Source organism: Pholcus phalangioides, unplaced genomic scaffold (assembly GCF_987345545.1).
Source record: "Pholcus phalangioides strain wild (caught in Gottingen) unplaced genomic scaffold, Ppha-v1.0 ptg000014l_1, whole genome shotgun sequence".
NCBI lineage: Eukaryota > Metazoa > Arthropoda > Arachnida > Araneae > Pholcidae > Pholcus > Pholcus phalangioides.
Window position 1 is genome coordinate 3,966,584 of NW_028301607.1, and position 16,585 is coordinate 3,983,168.

At 34.3% G+C, this 16,585-nt stretch overlaps 1 protein-coding gene across 4 annotated transcripts in view; it reads right to left on the reverse strand.

Annotated features, from left to right (window-relative positions):
• Window positions 1–5,363: 5,363 nt before the first annotated feature.
• The window catches only part of stan (Protocadherin-like wing polarity protein stan), a 414,391-nt gene continuing 403,169 nt past the window's right edge, over window positions 5,364–16,585 (reverse strand). For 2 of the 4 annotated variants that reach the window (XM_089241555.1, XM_089241554.1), the window contains 9 exons: window positions 15,674–15,753; window positions 15,310–15,478; window positions 15,118–15,213; window positions 12,569–12,809; window positions 12,118–12,285; window positions 10,783–10,839; window positions 10,392–10,655; window positions 10,047–10,278; window positions 5,364–7,979 (listed from right to left, as the gene is read on the reverse strand). In XM_089241555.1, coding sequence (XP_089097681.1) covers window positions 7,955–7,979; window positions 10,047–10,278; window positions 10,392–10,655; window positions 10,783–10,839; window positions 12,118–12,285; window positions 12,569–12,809; window positions 15,118–15,213; window positions 15,310–15,478; window positions 15,674–15,753 — 1,332 coding nt within the window. In that variant the 3' untranslated portion in view covers window positions 5,364–7,954. The remainder of the gene's footprint in view (window positions 7,980–10,046; window positions 10,279–10,391; window positions 10,656–10,782; window positions 10,840–12,117; window positions 12,286–12,568; window positions 12,810–15,117; window positions 15,214–15,309; window positions 15,479–15,673; window positions 15,754–16,585) is intronic. The other 2 variants (XM_089241556.1, XM_089241557.1) reach the window with 2 other exon arrangements.

Consider the following 16,585-nt stretch of genomic DNA (forward strand, 5'->3'; position numbering starts at 1 on the left):
TGTGACTTTATTTCTATATTTGTTTACATACATTCAGTGGATAGATTTGTGAAATAGAATATATTTTTATGGCATTAATTAATATTATGTAATTACCAACACTACATTCGCTATGAATGGATAGCATTTGGAAATACAAGGCGTCCATAATTAAAAGACCCTATTTTAAAGTAGCCTACAGGCAAAACCAGTCATTACGGAAAATTGTGAAATTCTGTGGACGACTTCATGAAGGGGGAATGAGAATTTGTTTCAAGGGGAAAATAAATTAGTTGCACATGTCGCCACCAGAGAGTGTTTTATTAAGAAATGACACATTTAGGCAAACGTTTAAAATTTTAACAATTGTTAAACACTTTTACAACTGTTACTGCAACACAACATGTTCCACGTGATCGCCATCATCGCAAGACGGCATGTTCCACAACTGACCGAAGTGTGTGCGGGGAAATGTTCGGCACGTGGCGTGAAATGCTGCCTTCAAGGTCAGGTAAAGAGTTCTTGGATTGTCACGACTTGCCAGACGCTTCAAATGCCCCCAAAGCCAAAAATCGCATGGATTCGGGGAAAGTGCCGGCTGATGACACGTTCTTCTGTAATATGTGTTTTAAGAGCATTCTTATCACACACTGCAATGTGTGGAGGAACTCCGTCTCGTATAAAGACTGTGTCTGCAAGGCAGTGACGTGCTTGCAGTGCCGGAACAATATCGTTCAGTAACATCAATGCATATCGCTTTCCCGGTGATCGAACATGTCACTGTACCTGTAGAACGTAACTCCTCGTGGAAGTAGGGACCGATTATAAATAGGCTGACCATATTTCCTCGAGAGAAATACGGGACATTAAGATTCCAAATACGGGAAAATACGGGACACTGCCAATTATCGCCAAAAATGACGCCAAAATCAAACAAAGTTGCCAAATATTGTTGAAATTGCAGAAAAATCAAAATGGTGGGAAATGAACCATTACTGAAAATTGAAGTGGATTAAAATGAATTCCACGAAGAAAAATGTTCACCAAGACAAATGTGGGAGATTAATATTCTTATTTATAGTTGTAATTATCATAAAATAATTTATGAGTTGAAAAATAATGTCAATCTTTGACTTCAATAAAGAGTAAATATTCATGTAGGCTTCGTGTAAAATACGAGAAAAACCGGGACACTTTTGCCAAAAAGTCGGGATGACCAAAAAAACAGAAAATACCGGGACTGTCCCGGGAAATACGGGACGTATGGTCACCCTAATTATAAATGATGCAGTGAATCCACATCATACTGTCACTTTTGGTGAATGCAACGAAACCTCTAAGATAGTGTGCAAATTTTCTGGTTCCCAAATTCGGCAGTAGGGAGTGTTGACTGTAGCATCCAAGTGAAAATGAATGCGTTTTGTCTGTCCAGAGGATAATCCAAGGCCATTTTGAATCGACCTCAACGCGAACTAGAAACTGATGTTAAAGCTGCTTAACTGATCGCTATCTCGTAAACTTATCGTCATTGTTAGCAGCAAACACATTGAGAAGCAAGATCTCCGCGAATGTTTCTCTAGGTTTTATAACACGCGCTGCGCGACGTCACATAAATTTACATGTTTACTACAAGTATTCAAGTGAAACGCCCTATGGTGGCGACATGTGTAACTAATGTTTTTCTCCCTGAAAATCCCCCCATCACTTCGTGTGAAGTCCTACACAAAATTTCACTTTTCCGATGACTGAGTTTCGACTGTAGGCTACTTTGAAATAAGGACTTTTAATTATATATGGACGCCCTGTATTCGATTAATCGATTCCCAGCCCTACAAAAAATAAATGGCATTGCCTCACACACAGGTCACTTGCGCTCATACCTTTGTTATATTAAAAATGCATTTTTTCCAGATTTTTTGTGCATTCAAAATATAACGTTTGTTTTGTTATTGTATAGTTATTGTATTGCATAGGGGGGGTCATTCAAGTATTACGTCAGCATCGATGGGGGAGAGGGTTTCCGATTTGCTGACTTTTTATGACAAGGGGGAGGGGGTTTGGATGATAATTACGTCATCAACCACCCTTTATGAAGATGTGAAATATTCCGGTGCGCCAAAAACGGAGAAAAGTCTTTCGATAGTTATTGGGCACCTGAACTAACATTCCCCCTTATTGATAAGTCCCCTACAGAGCCACTTTAATGGTCTCTAAATGTTTCACGGATCCTTCAAGTGCTCTGAAAATGTTTCCGGGCTGCTTAAGTGCTCTGGAACTGTGCCACGGATCATTTAAGTAATCTGGGAATGAGTAATGGGAACATGAGTAATGTAGAACCGCACTGGGGACCACTTAAGTGTGTGCTCTAAAACTGTGCCACATGTCATTCAAGGGATCTCTAAATGTGCCCCGGATCGTGTAAGTGCTCTGCAACTGCGTCGCGGGTTAATTGGGTGACCTTTGAATATGGAAGTGATCTTTGAGGCCTACTTCGGTGATCTGAAAATGTTCCACGGGCCACTGGAATTGTGCCAAGGGTCATTTAAGCGATTTGTAAAAAATGTGCCGCCAAGTTCATTTTTATAAAATCAGTTTTGAGTGGGGATAAGCCACATCAGATAACCATCAGGACCACATTTGGTTAGCGGGGCAAGGGTTTACCATATATGACTTAAAGGGTGGGTCACAATTAATATCTTAAAGAGAAATTGTGAGTTCTTATCCTTCAAATAGCGTTGAAATTAACAGAAATAGATTATAGTAACATATAAAGATATTTTTTAAGAAATTTTAATTTAAAAAAAAAATTTTCTTTTCGTCTGGGGGGAGGTGCACGAGCCCCCTATGCCCCCCGCGTACGTTTCTGATCCCACCATTATGCGTTAGGAGATACGGAGCAGTGATGACCAAATTTTGCTGACGGGGCAAGAGGGTTAAAGTTTTGCTGACAAGGGGGTCAAAAATGGCAAAACATTTGCATACATCAAGGGCGTAGCGGGAGGGGGACTTGGGGGTCTGGTCCCCCCCCCCCCGAAATGTGAAAAAATGACAAAAAAAGGGAAAAAGATGGCCAAATCGATTGTTCTATCACTTTGCCCCCCCCCCCCCCGAACGAAATTTCTGACTACGCCCCTGGCTTACGTAATACCCTAGCGAAATTGACTACGCTCTATTTTTTTCAGGTGCAGTAGTACTTGTTGTCGTTAGCAAAATTCTGATTCCTGAAGAAATAAGGGGTCTCTCCAAGCTTTTTAGCTATAATTTCAACAAGAAAAGGAATTAACTTCCCCAGTTTCATTCATTTCCGAAAAATCAACCAAGAATATCTTGAGGCTACATCGAATGCATCGAGGATATAAATTAAGTTCTCCTCTATTTCTCCCCTAAGCATCGAATGTTGTGGAAAACGCACACTGGCAAATCAAGGATATGCGCATGGAATTCTTTCTAGCCATCTGATCAACACTAAGTTTTGTTGCAAAACTAGACGGTTTCAAAAAAATTTCCCCACTTTGAAAATATATATATCGGTGCACTGGACATGGAATATTTTCTTTTTCTTACCCAGAAAACATAAAATATAACGTCTTCATGTGTAAACGTGTCAAAAGCGTTTCATGTAAAGTTGGCCCTTGATGGAATCAAGTGAAATTTCTATTCAATCTTTCATTATTATACCTACCAAGGTATTCTGTTGCAGTATTTCAGCAAGTATTGAAGAAGAAAAACAATCAGCGCATGCTCAAATTTCTACTAGCTTTCAGATAAGATTCAGCAATGCGCATCGCCATATTTTTGTCATAGTAGCAATTTTAATTTGTAATTAGTTCATCATTAAGGATGCTTTCAATTAGTCAAAATGTGCTTATCTATATTAAAGGATATCTTATCACTCACACACACGTGATTAGACGAAATATTTGTTGCGCGCGGCTGTGAAAGTGCCAATAACGTTACCGATCAAATTGACCGGTGATGGTCCTTCTAAGGTATAACTAGAATTATATCGGCCAATTGTTTTAAAATTATAATAGTTAGATGGCGTAATATTTAAAAACATTTAGGAAAAGTCGTAAAATTTCAACATTCTAAGCGATCTGGTTCATCATGTAAATCAAGTGAGAAGATAAAACTGTTAAAACTACTAGGCATGGTCCTTCTATAGTTAAATTCGAATGCTTATGTTTAATTAGCTTATGTGTCGAAGAATCGAAGAACAACTTTAGTTGCGCAGCTTAATGGTCTTCATGTTCAGGGGTAATACATTATCTCAGCAACATGTGCTGGAAACAGACACACATATCTGGCAGCAAGTGCTTCTAAGTATATAACTGTAAATTTCATCATCAAACTTAGCTCATATTGTTACTTTGTACTGTATCGGTCAATAATAGACTATGCATGTTAGTGACAGTTTCACACTGTATAAAAAATTGGCAGAGGAATTGTAAGGTGAGAACTAAAATGATAAAACTCAAGTAAAGATTCAGAACAATGTTTTAATGTGTCACACTATGATTTGTGCAATTCCTGAATTTCACATTTTTCTTACCACAAAATTATTTATGAAACAGTGAGAGAAAATTTTTGCATTTTAATCAAAATGCAAATCTACAAGAAAATTCTGCAAATCTGCAAAACTTTTATGCATTCGATCTTGTAGACACTTTTACAGATAAATAGGTTTTGGAACATTATTCACACCTGAGCATTAGTTCAAGTTGGTGACACAATGTTGAACATGTTGAATAAGACTAAAAGTTAAGAAGAGACATTTTCCAAATGTTGAGACACAGCTTTAAGGAATTTCTAAAACATCGTCTATATCAAACTTTTCAGGAAAAAGAGCCTTCTCCTTAATAAAAATTATAAAATCATCAGTTCGCTCAAATCTTCTGCAAGAAAGAGTGCCATCTTTTGTTTTATTGTGCATTGAAACTGAAACAGTTCAAAATTGGCTTTTGATATTATAAATGTTTTGGTAATATGAGAGTGCGAAAAAAAAACCTATTTGAATTTATATTGAATGTTCATTCAGAATATGTCTTCACAAATAACGTATTGTGAAGACATTTTGTATTGTATTTTCTGGTGTGCAATGCATCTTTGACCATAGTCAGAAGGAGGAGGGCAATACTCGCTTTTACCCAAGGCCTCATCGAGTCAGTTGGGTCTTGCATTCATTATGCTTTTCGTTCATTACAATTCATTCAATGTAAATAGTGACATATATATATGCAGCCATATCTATACATAAATACTGCATATATTTCTATAATCATCTGCATTGCCTGTTGTGGCGTTGTTTTTGTATTCAACACAGATTTGATGTTTCAGGATAAAAGAATACAATTGTGATTCCATAACAATAAAATATGTCAGACAAAATCTTTAATAACAAATAATTTTTATTTACATTCTTTTTGAAATAAAAGGGCAAAAAAAAAAAAAAGGTTTTTATTTGCCAGGACATGAATTAAATAACATGAAAATATTAAAATGAACATCAATGATCATATTTACAGTCTGAGAGGAGAAATAAAAATCACAGCATGTATTCAAGGTAACACTGACGTAAAACTAATGTTTTGGAATGTAAAGAGTCAAAAACCGCACACATGCAAAAATTGTATATTCAGTACATCGAAAGATTCCTTCACTTAATTAGTAAAAAAATGAAATTATTGGTAATAAAAAATATGTTGATGATGACTTTATTCAGAGAGAAATAAAAACTCAAACATACACGTACTAAGAAAATAACTTAACGCTTAAATTTTTGTTAAAAACATTGCGCATATATTCACAACACTGTGATACAAAAGTGGAGACAAACTAAACAATAACAAATTATTACATCTAAAATAAGTATTTATGTTGAGAAACATCCATTGATATTCATGAAGTTAAATACAATGCATAAAAGCTAGTTTTGAAAGAATTGCATTTGCCTCTATCACTAACCCCCCTTTTAAACTGTTCTCTCATCGCTTATAGATTATGGGATCAGCAGACTTATCGGTAATTTGTGACGCTGCCAATGAAAATTTCCTCTTTTTGCATATGGAGTGTAATGTAAATCTATAACTATTTTCGCATAGTTCAATGCTCCAAATTCTGGAAACCACAAGCATGTATAATTATAAATAAGTTAATTTTTATAGTCTTTTTTTTTTTTGGTTTTTCAATTCAACCAATTTAAAATTAAATTGGTTTAATTTTAAATATAAATTTGGCATCAAATTGAAAGACATAACACATAACGTGAGAAATATATTGAAGCAGTTATAAAAACGGAACCAGAATTTTAAGACATCATAACTGGTTTTCAGTGAAACTGTTTAGAAATTTGTGTTTTTTTGAAACTATTTAAAGATAATTACATTTTCATATTAAATACTTTTCCTACATAATACAAAAACAAAATGGAATGTTTGAGTAGAAGCTCACATATTATCACATATGATAAAATAAATGGTACACTAAAAAATAAAGACAAACAACAATTAGAATGTGGAGATAGCATTTATCGATAACTCCTTCACACATCTTTAAAATTCCATGCATTTATAGTCGAATCCCCATTTAATGCTGCCATTTATTTCACAGAATTCTGACACTATAGCAGGTTTGGCGTTATATAGAATCACAGTCTATAGCCTGTGTTAATCCATGTACATATATGTGGAAGATTTGTTCATTAAAAATTTCCTGGCACCAAGCGGAGTTGGTGCAACATCAGGGGAAACAATGTTATGGGGCATTGACTGTATCGGATGTATTATATATGAGATGACTGAAAACTTATGAATTATTACATCCTCAGGAAATTTAATAGACAAATTTAGCTGTGCACTTTGACATAGCCTTTAACAATACACATTTGTATCACAAGAATGATTGTGAAGTCATCATAGATAAAATAAATAATTAATGAATTTTCTTTAAGAAAAATTTGACTGTTAATGATTTTTTAAATGACATTAAAAACAGTTCATATGATTATAAAAAAAAGTAAATTTCTATATTGGAAATTAAAATTTAAAATTCAGAACTAGTTTCAAGTTTAAATTCATTAATTTATTATATATAATGAAATGAATGGAAGTAATTTGAATTGAAAACCACATAGAAAACATACAGGTCTTCATATGTTATTCACAGGCTAATCATAGATCATTTGAACAGATTACATTTAAATAGTGCTAAACGGGGGTTGATTTTCTTTCCCACAATATATTAAAATAAGTATATCAAAATCACTAAATTTACCTCCAAAAGATCAGATTCTAACGTAAAACAAGCATTAATAAAGACTTATTTTTAAAAATCTGTCTAATTCACATATACATGACAAATAAGCTTCATAAAGAGGGAGGGGATGAAATGTTAAAATAACACATACTTCAAATAAAAATCAAACAAATATATTCACCAACTAAAATCATCAATCTATCGCGATTCTCTGATTTAAATCAATAAATATATTTGTAAGTATAAAATATAACAACACTGAATCATCGAAAAGTTGAAGAGCTAATGCACATAAAATCTTCTCCCCTATAATTTGTAATTATTCTCAGTTAAGCCAGTTCACATCACAGTCATTAGCCTGTGTTAAATAGTTCATCAGCAGGCATTTGGTTCTTTATTTAATTTCATGGTCTCTCATGAGCAAAATAAAATCGTCTACTGGAAGCCATTGATAGCAATTCAAAAAGGAAACACTCTCGATATAATATCGGGTCAATTCAACAAAAATGAATAAAGTCCTCCTAATAGATCAGCTGCCTAATTCAGTCGCGATGCATAGTTTCAAAGCACTTTCTTCTTTTTCATCCATATGCGATCAGTACTCATAAGTAAACGAGAAGTTTTGTCGGAGCTCGAAAATCTTGAAATTGTCCCATAAAAATGAAAAAAGTAAATTTTGTCCGTTACCAAAGTGTTGATCACATTCCTTTTTTTTCCATTCTCAAACAGATGTCTCATTGCTTTCTCTGTAATAGACAGAAAATTATATTGTTATTAACAACATTAATTTTCATGTTTACAAATTTAGATGACAGCAGTGTGATTATGCAATGTACATTTGGGAAAATTGGACTTCTGCTAGTCACACTATTCCCACTAATTCAATGCTCAATTCAATTGGTTATGTAGCCATTTTCTATAATCATAATCTTTAAAGTGCATATTAGAGGAATAATTAACTATTCAATCTTTAAAACAGTAACCCTGAGTTAAAAATTTAATTTGCTCCCGAAATAGTGTCATGATATACTTTTATGTCAAACCAAGTTTAAAATGTTACATGAGGCACATGTGCGATTGAGAAGAAATCAGAAAAACACTTTCAGTTTAGACTTCCCAAAGTGCACAAACATTCAAATATATCCAATGAGTTTTCCATATGTTTTAAAAAAATTTTGATAAAATATTTTCTCGAAAGTTGAACAATTTGACAAAATATTTTCATTCACAAATTAGATTACTTACAAGACAAAACACTAGTAACTCCAGGTACTACTGTTTAAAAAAAACAATAAATTTTCTGTCAATTATTATCTATGCAAAAATTTTACAGAAATATGACTTAAAAAACTATCAGATGAATATGGAATAGACACCTACAAATTTATTTTGTCCTTCTATCAAGACACCATTCATTTTGTTTATTTGTTTTAATGATTTTATGTGGATAACCATATTCAAAACAAATTCAGGTAAATCGAATGACTACTCTTACAACAACGCATATGCATCTTGTAAATGTTCCTATTAGGAACTCTAACTAATAGTGGTACATATCAATATATCTGTTTTCACCTATGCTATAAGCATATGCTGAAGTTTGCAACAGTAAACACACAAGAGACGCAATCTTCTAAACTGGAAGCAAATTTAGCAGATGCATAGTTCTTTTCCCAATGTGTTTGGTTGTGTGAGTCTGCATCTATTACATTCAAATAACAGGTCTATGACTAAAAAGCTTTCTTAAAAATAATTAGTGTTTTGGATGCTAGTTACTGGAAAAACAATTTAAAAATTTCATCATGAAAAGTTTTTGAGATGAAGTGAAAATCTAATTTCAATAGTGATGTGATAATGCATGCATAGGCAGCATTCAAGCTGTTGCGCTATAAATAAATGTAGTAAATCTTTGCCAAGCATATTTGAGTGATTTTAGGATGATTTCAGGGTGCTGATCCTGCATTTGGCATTGTTTTTGTCAGATTGGCTCCAGTCTTTGAGATAGAGTGGAAATCAAATTTTAATAGTAATACATAATGGCAGCATAGTAATCACATTCAAACTGTGTGTTATAAATAAATATAGTAAATTATTACCGAAGTATATTTTTCGTTGATTTTAATGTAACTTTAGGATAGCCTGTAATTATAATCACAAAGCTAGGATATAAATGTGAAGTATGTATTTATGAGGTGATGAAATAAAAATTTCAAAATATTTGGATTCGAGTCATTTTCCCCAAAATATGAAAAGCCTTACATGATAGAAAAAAAAATGGATTGCATTTTTAGAACCAGCATTGAAAATAATATAAAAATCAGTTATTAAAACTAGAGAAAAGCTTTCAAAACTTAATTTAATTTGGACATGTGTAATTGTAGAACTATTGGTGGGGAAGGAAAATGTTTGATTGCTTATGATAACTGAAAAATACATAGTTAAACCGATAATGCAATGTTAAAAAAGTTTAAATGCTGCTAAAATAATCATTGAGACAAACTAATGATGTATAAATTATTCAACATTTTCTGACTTACTTTATCTATTTCCAAATGATATGCATAAAAAAAGAAAAAAAATGCAGAAATGTAAATCTCAAGCTTTATCTATACTTTTATACATTTCAAAAAATTATCGGATAAACTAAATTTTTTTTGAATCATTGGCAAGAAAGTAAGACAGTCTGAAAATCTGAAGAGTCAGTAATATTAGTAAAGTTTCAATTTCATTGAGGTAAAAAAAAAAAGTAATCTTTTTCAATTTCTTTCGTTTTTTCCACTCAGTACAAAGAAAGGCATCAGTGAATTACTCACTCAGATTCTGATGCAACAACCTCAGACGTAATCGGTGCAAGTATAGATTTCTGACCTTCGAGGGCGGCTACCACATTTGATGACTTCACTTCCCTGTTGTCATCATCTGACTTGTAGTTATCATCTTTCATGTTTTTATCACTTAGGGATTGATTATTTACACTTTCCAAATTCTGCCCAAGACTATCAGCACGTTCTGGTATGACCATCTGTTCTGGGCTTGACACCTCATCTGAGATTCAAAATGAACAGTTTAGCAATATTTCATGGCAGTATTTTGATAGATAAATAAATGTAATTTAAAAAAAAATTGAAATACTCCATTCTCTTGATTATCAAACCCACCTAGAAGCTCGGGTGTAAAATTTGGGTCAAGGTAAGATGAGATGTCTTGCAACCGCTGCGGAATTGTTGCACTTCTCTCCCCACTAGGATTGGTTCTTGCCCAGGGCACAATTGGATTCCTTTGAGGAAAACCTGTAACTAAAGGCGTTGAAGACACAATGTTTCGAGGAAGACCCCATGAACTTGCATATTGACCATAAGGCGATATATTTGTTGACGAAGCCCCTTCTGGTGTAGGTGGAAGGTTAAAACTTCTTGTAGGAACTGGAAAAATGATTTTAAAAAAATATATGTATATTTCAGCTGTGAAAATATTATTAAAAGTAGGAGGAAAAGTCATTGGTAGGAGGCAACTAAAAACTTATTAAAATAAATTGACTTTCTTAAATACCTATTGCGCTCCCATAAGCTGCAGCTTCAGTAACAATATTTGGCTTCGGTGGCACTTCTGCAAGACAGAAAAAATATATCTAAAGGTTGATTATATACATCTCGCAAAACAAAATTACATTCAAAAATGGCAAATCATTTGTAAGGTATTAACACAGAGTGGTTCAAAAGAAGTGATATATTGTATTCTGATAAGCTCACTACTCAAGAAATTCACCAAGTACTCCAATAAGCTAAAAGTACTACACAGTAATGCCAGAAATTTTTATGTCTGAGCTCATAAAAAAACGCCAAATTAGGTACTTCATGCTGGTACGATATTACTAATAGATTCTTAATAATGATCATTCTACACATGACTGTTTTAAAGCCATACATTGTTTGGCATTACCAGAGAGTTGCTCTAGAGATTGCTGGAATGTGTCACAGGTCCTCCATGATGTTGTTACCTTACATCATGGTGATAATGTCAAATCGAATAAATTTAATTGTTTGAAGGAAAAAAGTAATCCGCTGGTGCCAAGTCTCGTGAGTATGTGGGGGGTGGTGTAGCACAGAAACTGATGAATAACAGATGAGAATTGGGATGGAACATTGCCATGCAGCAAGAACCAATTTTTAATGGTACACAAATCGTGTTGCACATTCCCAATGCCATTCCCATTAACTGATTCATTACATCACTGTAGAACAAAACATTCCTCTATTGTCCTTCAGGAACAAATTTTACATGGATTAGTCAATTCAGCTTGGACAGCTTCAATGTTCGAGCCAGTTCAGTGAGTGCAAGAATGTAAAGTTCTGTTATTGTGTTCAAATCCTTTCTATCATCTCAAAATTTCCCAAACCACAAAAACACATTTGACCCCAACAAGCACACACCATTGTACGCATTCTTCATCATTTCAGAAGTTTCACTTCCCTTTTTAAAACAAAAGTTTATTTTGCATGCCTCTACTACAAATATAGCCTCATTACACAACTGCAAGCAAAATGTTGTATCTAAGTAACGACTGAACAGAAACTCATGCCATTTAGTACACACAATGGAACTACATACTTCCATTTGCTGCAAACAGATGGCACAATTTACAAAGTTTCTATTAGATCAGTCCTGGGTTTGCAGATTTTTTTTTTCCCTTTGTGGGGGATTTACGTTTTTCCTGCAAAATAACACTATAATCTTGGCTCAGGGGGGGGGGGGGGGCGATTAGAACCACAACCCTCCCCCTCTTTGAGTACACCAATGAGTATAGACACAGCAATAAGTGCAATCCAGCGCATGAGTGCATGTATGAGATGACCAGAAATTACAAAAAAGTTAAAGATAATGTACCTGGAGGTACTTTTGTTGAAGTCTTTTTCTTCCACGTGCCTCCTTCATATTCGTCCTCATCTGATGAATGACTCGAGGCTAAATCAAGGGATGCATGGTCCAATGAAGCATCACTGTCTGAGTCTGACGTTTTCGATCTATGCCTACTCACTTCACCAGTATCTGGATCTGATACAATATAAAAGAAAATATGCATGTTTGCAATCAAACTTGCCAAATATTTCAAATTATATGAAAAAATTTGTATTTTTTTTTAAATATTTTTTATATCAATGGTATTATTATTTTTTTGTTATATAATTTATCCATTGCAATAGCATGTGCTGTATGTAGTAAGATGTTTAAAATTACACGTAATTTATGACAAGGTCTACATTTTAAAATAACCATTAATTAACTAAGCGAGCAAAATAAATAGGTCAGTTCTACACAACACAATAATGTTGCATACCATCTACAACACGATGTTTATGTCTATGTCTTCCATATAAATATCCCTTACGAGAGGATCTTCTTCTTGGCTCAGTACCAGCTAGTGAAGTCGAGGTTGATGTGTTCCTCAACTGAGCATCTGACCTATAAGGACTACTTGATGTCTTTGTCGTAGATCTGCTGGTAGTCGAAGATGTTGAGATGCCCATGTTACGCTGGAGAACATCAAAGGAAGAGTTATGGTATGCCAAAGCTGAACGCTGTTTAGGAACAAAAGAAAAAAGAAAAAAAAATCGAAGCAAACGATTCGATTAGTTTCTGGTCATTGAGAAATGCTTTGCCTAACTACTTTCAAAACACAGGTGAAAGTAAAGAGGAATCAGGATTAGGACAGTCAAAAGAAACAGAGTGGAAGGTCTTCCAGTAAAGTGTAAGTTTCAGAGTAGTGCTCAGAGCTTCTAAATGAGACGATGAGAATAGTAAGAGCTCTTGATATTAGAAAGCAGGCAGCAGACATGAAGTGTAAGACAATGATGAGAAGATGAAAATGAAGTATTTGAATCATATCTATAATAACAAGCAATTTTCTATGTAAACTATGCAATCAAAATTTACTATACATTGGATAAAATAAAACGGGATGTTAAAATTTTGTGACATTATATTTTCTATTTTAGACTTTCCACTAAGACAATTAATGTCTTAATGACATGAATGTCATAAGACATTCATTATAAGACATTCAATAATGAATGTCATAAATGACATCTATATTGCCCCAGAGAGTAGAATAATGACTGTGACCATCCCAAACAAGCTGTCTGACTGGACTGCTTACTCCTGTACCCTCAAGAAAGTAGTAGAGCTTCCTTATAATCTCACTCAAAGCTACCCAAAAGTTAGCCCATTACCATTCTCCCAAAACAAGAAAAGTATTGCTGGCCTATAGGTAAGGGACAGTTCAGAAGATGTATTTGTTTATTTGCATTCATTCAAATATAGTCAAGACTGCTTGGGTGCCCCTTATGGGGGGGAAAAAAACTCATGGACTTAAGCAGGTGATGCCTTGGACATGTCATAGTGGTTTTAAGGAAAATAAATATTAATTTCTTCTCTCTCTACTAGGTCTGGAAACAGCAGCATAGCCTCCCTCCCTCAATACCAATGCGAGAAGGAGGGAGGGCTTGTGAAAATTGTCAAAGTTTCAGGACTTCCTGCACTAACATTTTTATTTGATATGCGCTGAAAATGCCTATAGTAACACTAAAGAGAGGAGACAAATCTAAAGTATGATATTTCTTGGCCTATCTTTTGCCACATTTATATTTCAAAAATATAGTTATTGAGGCTTATGGAACATACACAGATATGATGCCCACATTATTTTCCGCTTAAACTTGTACAGTTTTATCTTAATGACTGGGGACAAATATATTATGTAATGTTGTTTTGAAAAGAAAAAAAAAACCTGATCTTCAAGAAATCGGTTATGAAAATTATAGCATAACATCATAATATGAATTAGCCAGAGTTTCAAGTATGGAGAATTGATTCTAAACTTTACTGAGCATTTTCTAACAATTATTTGATTATAGAATAAGAGAAAACATTGATTACATGAAAGGAAAACATCATTTTTGGAAGGGTGTGTCAGATATGCATGTGAAAAATATTAAATGGATCTTTTTGATGCAATTCTTTTTTCTGAGTGGGGTGCTTACATTGTGGATAGGCCAAGAAATACAGTTTAGATTTGTGTAGATCAGTGTTTCCCAAAATATAACATGAGAATTTGAGCACATTTACCATCTTCACTTCAAAACATGGAATACATATGGCAGCACCAGCAGGAACACGAAACAAGCACGACTCTGACAACATAAATATGTCAGGGGCCCATGCATATACATACAAAAACAACCAGTTGCAGCATGTACTGATTCGTTAGAAATTGTGCAGGGTAATTTGTACAAGGTGCATATACGGTTAAGTAGTATTTCCCAAAGCGAGTGATAATAGCTATAGATACCACATAGGATTCTATGGGTTGCTGTGGAAGGGGAGTTGACGAGGAAAAAAAATTTCCTGAGGAGGGTGGTAAAAGATTAAAGTTTGAAGAACTACAGTGTAGAGTAGAAGTCTTCAATTCATGGCTCATGGGTCTCAGTAAAATGTAAAATGCAGCCATTGCTGTGTCAACTGTTGAAGGGACCTGGTGTAGAGCAATGATTGCCAAACCATGAGGCACACCTTCCTGAAGAGGGACCCAAGTTCCTAGTGGAAAGAGCGAAAACTTTTAAATTGAAACTACTCAGTAGTAAGTTCGTTTGCTATCACTTTAGCATAGGAAGGTGAACACAGATTTAAGGAACTTCAGAGATCTACTGGGGTAAAATTTTTGAAAACCCCTGTATATTGCGTGTGTGGATGAAGCATTTTTGCACTCCACACTCAAATTCTATGAAAACCGTTGTTTACTGAAATGACCAGACAGAAAATTTAAGCAATATAAAAAAATAGAAAAAAAATAAGCACTTTGTGGAGAGATGCAATGCAGAAAAAACTTACAGACACTACGGTTGTTCTTGTGCCACTCAAACTTTCATCATAAGGCACCTTTTTGCCCTGGAGTCGAGCCCACGCATGAAGTAACTGCTGCCTTACCTGGAAACGACCATAGCAAAATCAGACATTAATTTTCCATACCATGCTGAAAACTGAAGACAAGACAAGAAATAATTCAAGGACTCTAAAAATTACCTTTTTGTTTATGATACAGTAACCGACAAATATATATGTTCCAGTTAAACAAGAGAATACAGAAAATATGTAATGCAGCACTTCCAGAGATTCATTTACAGATAGGATTGCAAGGACCCATGTGGCTCCAAGAAGAGGTAAAAGCACAATTCCTAGCCAGAGAACAGTCCTAATGCAAAAAAAAATGGTTGAACAATATTTAAAATATTGTGGACCAGATGTATTCAGTTAGTATGCAGAACATATGTTTTCACATTTTTATTTTTTGTAATGAATTGAAAATTTGTTAATTTCATACATATTATTTACTGATACACTGTGCCATCAAACAATGTTTGGATAAAACTAACTCAGCTATATTTACCTGAGATTACCAAAGTCCATAACTGTATCTTTTATTTGTACGCTTGCTCTGATTGCCATTGCGAAGACGCACAAATTCAACTGCAATGGTAACAGTGTTTTTAGTTTACAGAAATAAATTTATGAGTTCCTGACATTCACATTACATGAACAAAATTTCATCACCTACATATATCAACATCACTTAAATACATATATTTTTTTCTTTTTCAGCAGGAGAGCATAAGTCCCATTATATATACACTGTTTGTAAAATAATTTGCTATAGTACATTTTTTGTAGCATTGTGTGTTGCCCCATCTATTGATCGCCTCTATCTCCCACACACAGTTTTAGTACAGAGGGAAAACAGCTACACTGTCTTGTGGGCATTGTGATGGACTTGCATCAGAAGGATTGCAGTTTAGCCCTCACACGCAGTATGGTAGTGGTCCCTTGAAAATGGTTTTATAAATTTGAGGGGTGAATGCAAGCCATTGGAAACAGTTTCCCGGCCAACAGCATTAAAACATTTTGTATAATATGAGCAAGGACAATGTACAACAAGGAAAATCTGTATGGTTCAGAAGAACAGCATTCCTTGGACACATAACATGAATTTCTCAGAAACAAACTTCACATTTTGCATAACACATTCTGACATATATCAGTTCGTTAGAAGTTCCTCAGACAATCTCTGCAAGGTACGTATATGGTTCAGTAATGCAAAGGGTATATAATACAAGGAAAAATTAGAGACAGAATAGTTTTTTCATCAATAGTCTGTCAACAAGTAGAATTGCACATGGGCCGTACTTTGACACACTGCATAAAGACACATATTCTTTTGTCTGCCCACCACAGGATATAGATTTCCGAATAAATAATTTTAGAGGCTCGTGGCACATAATGTAGCACCTACATCAACTTTTCT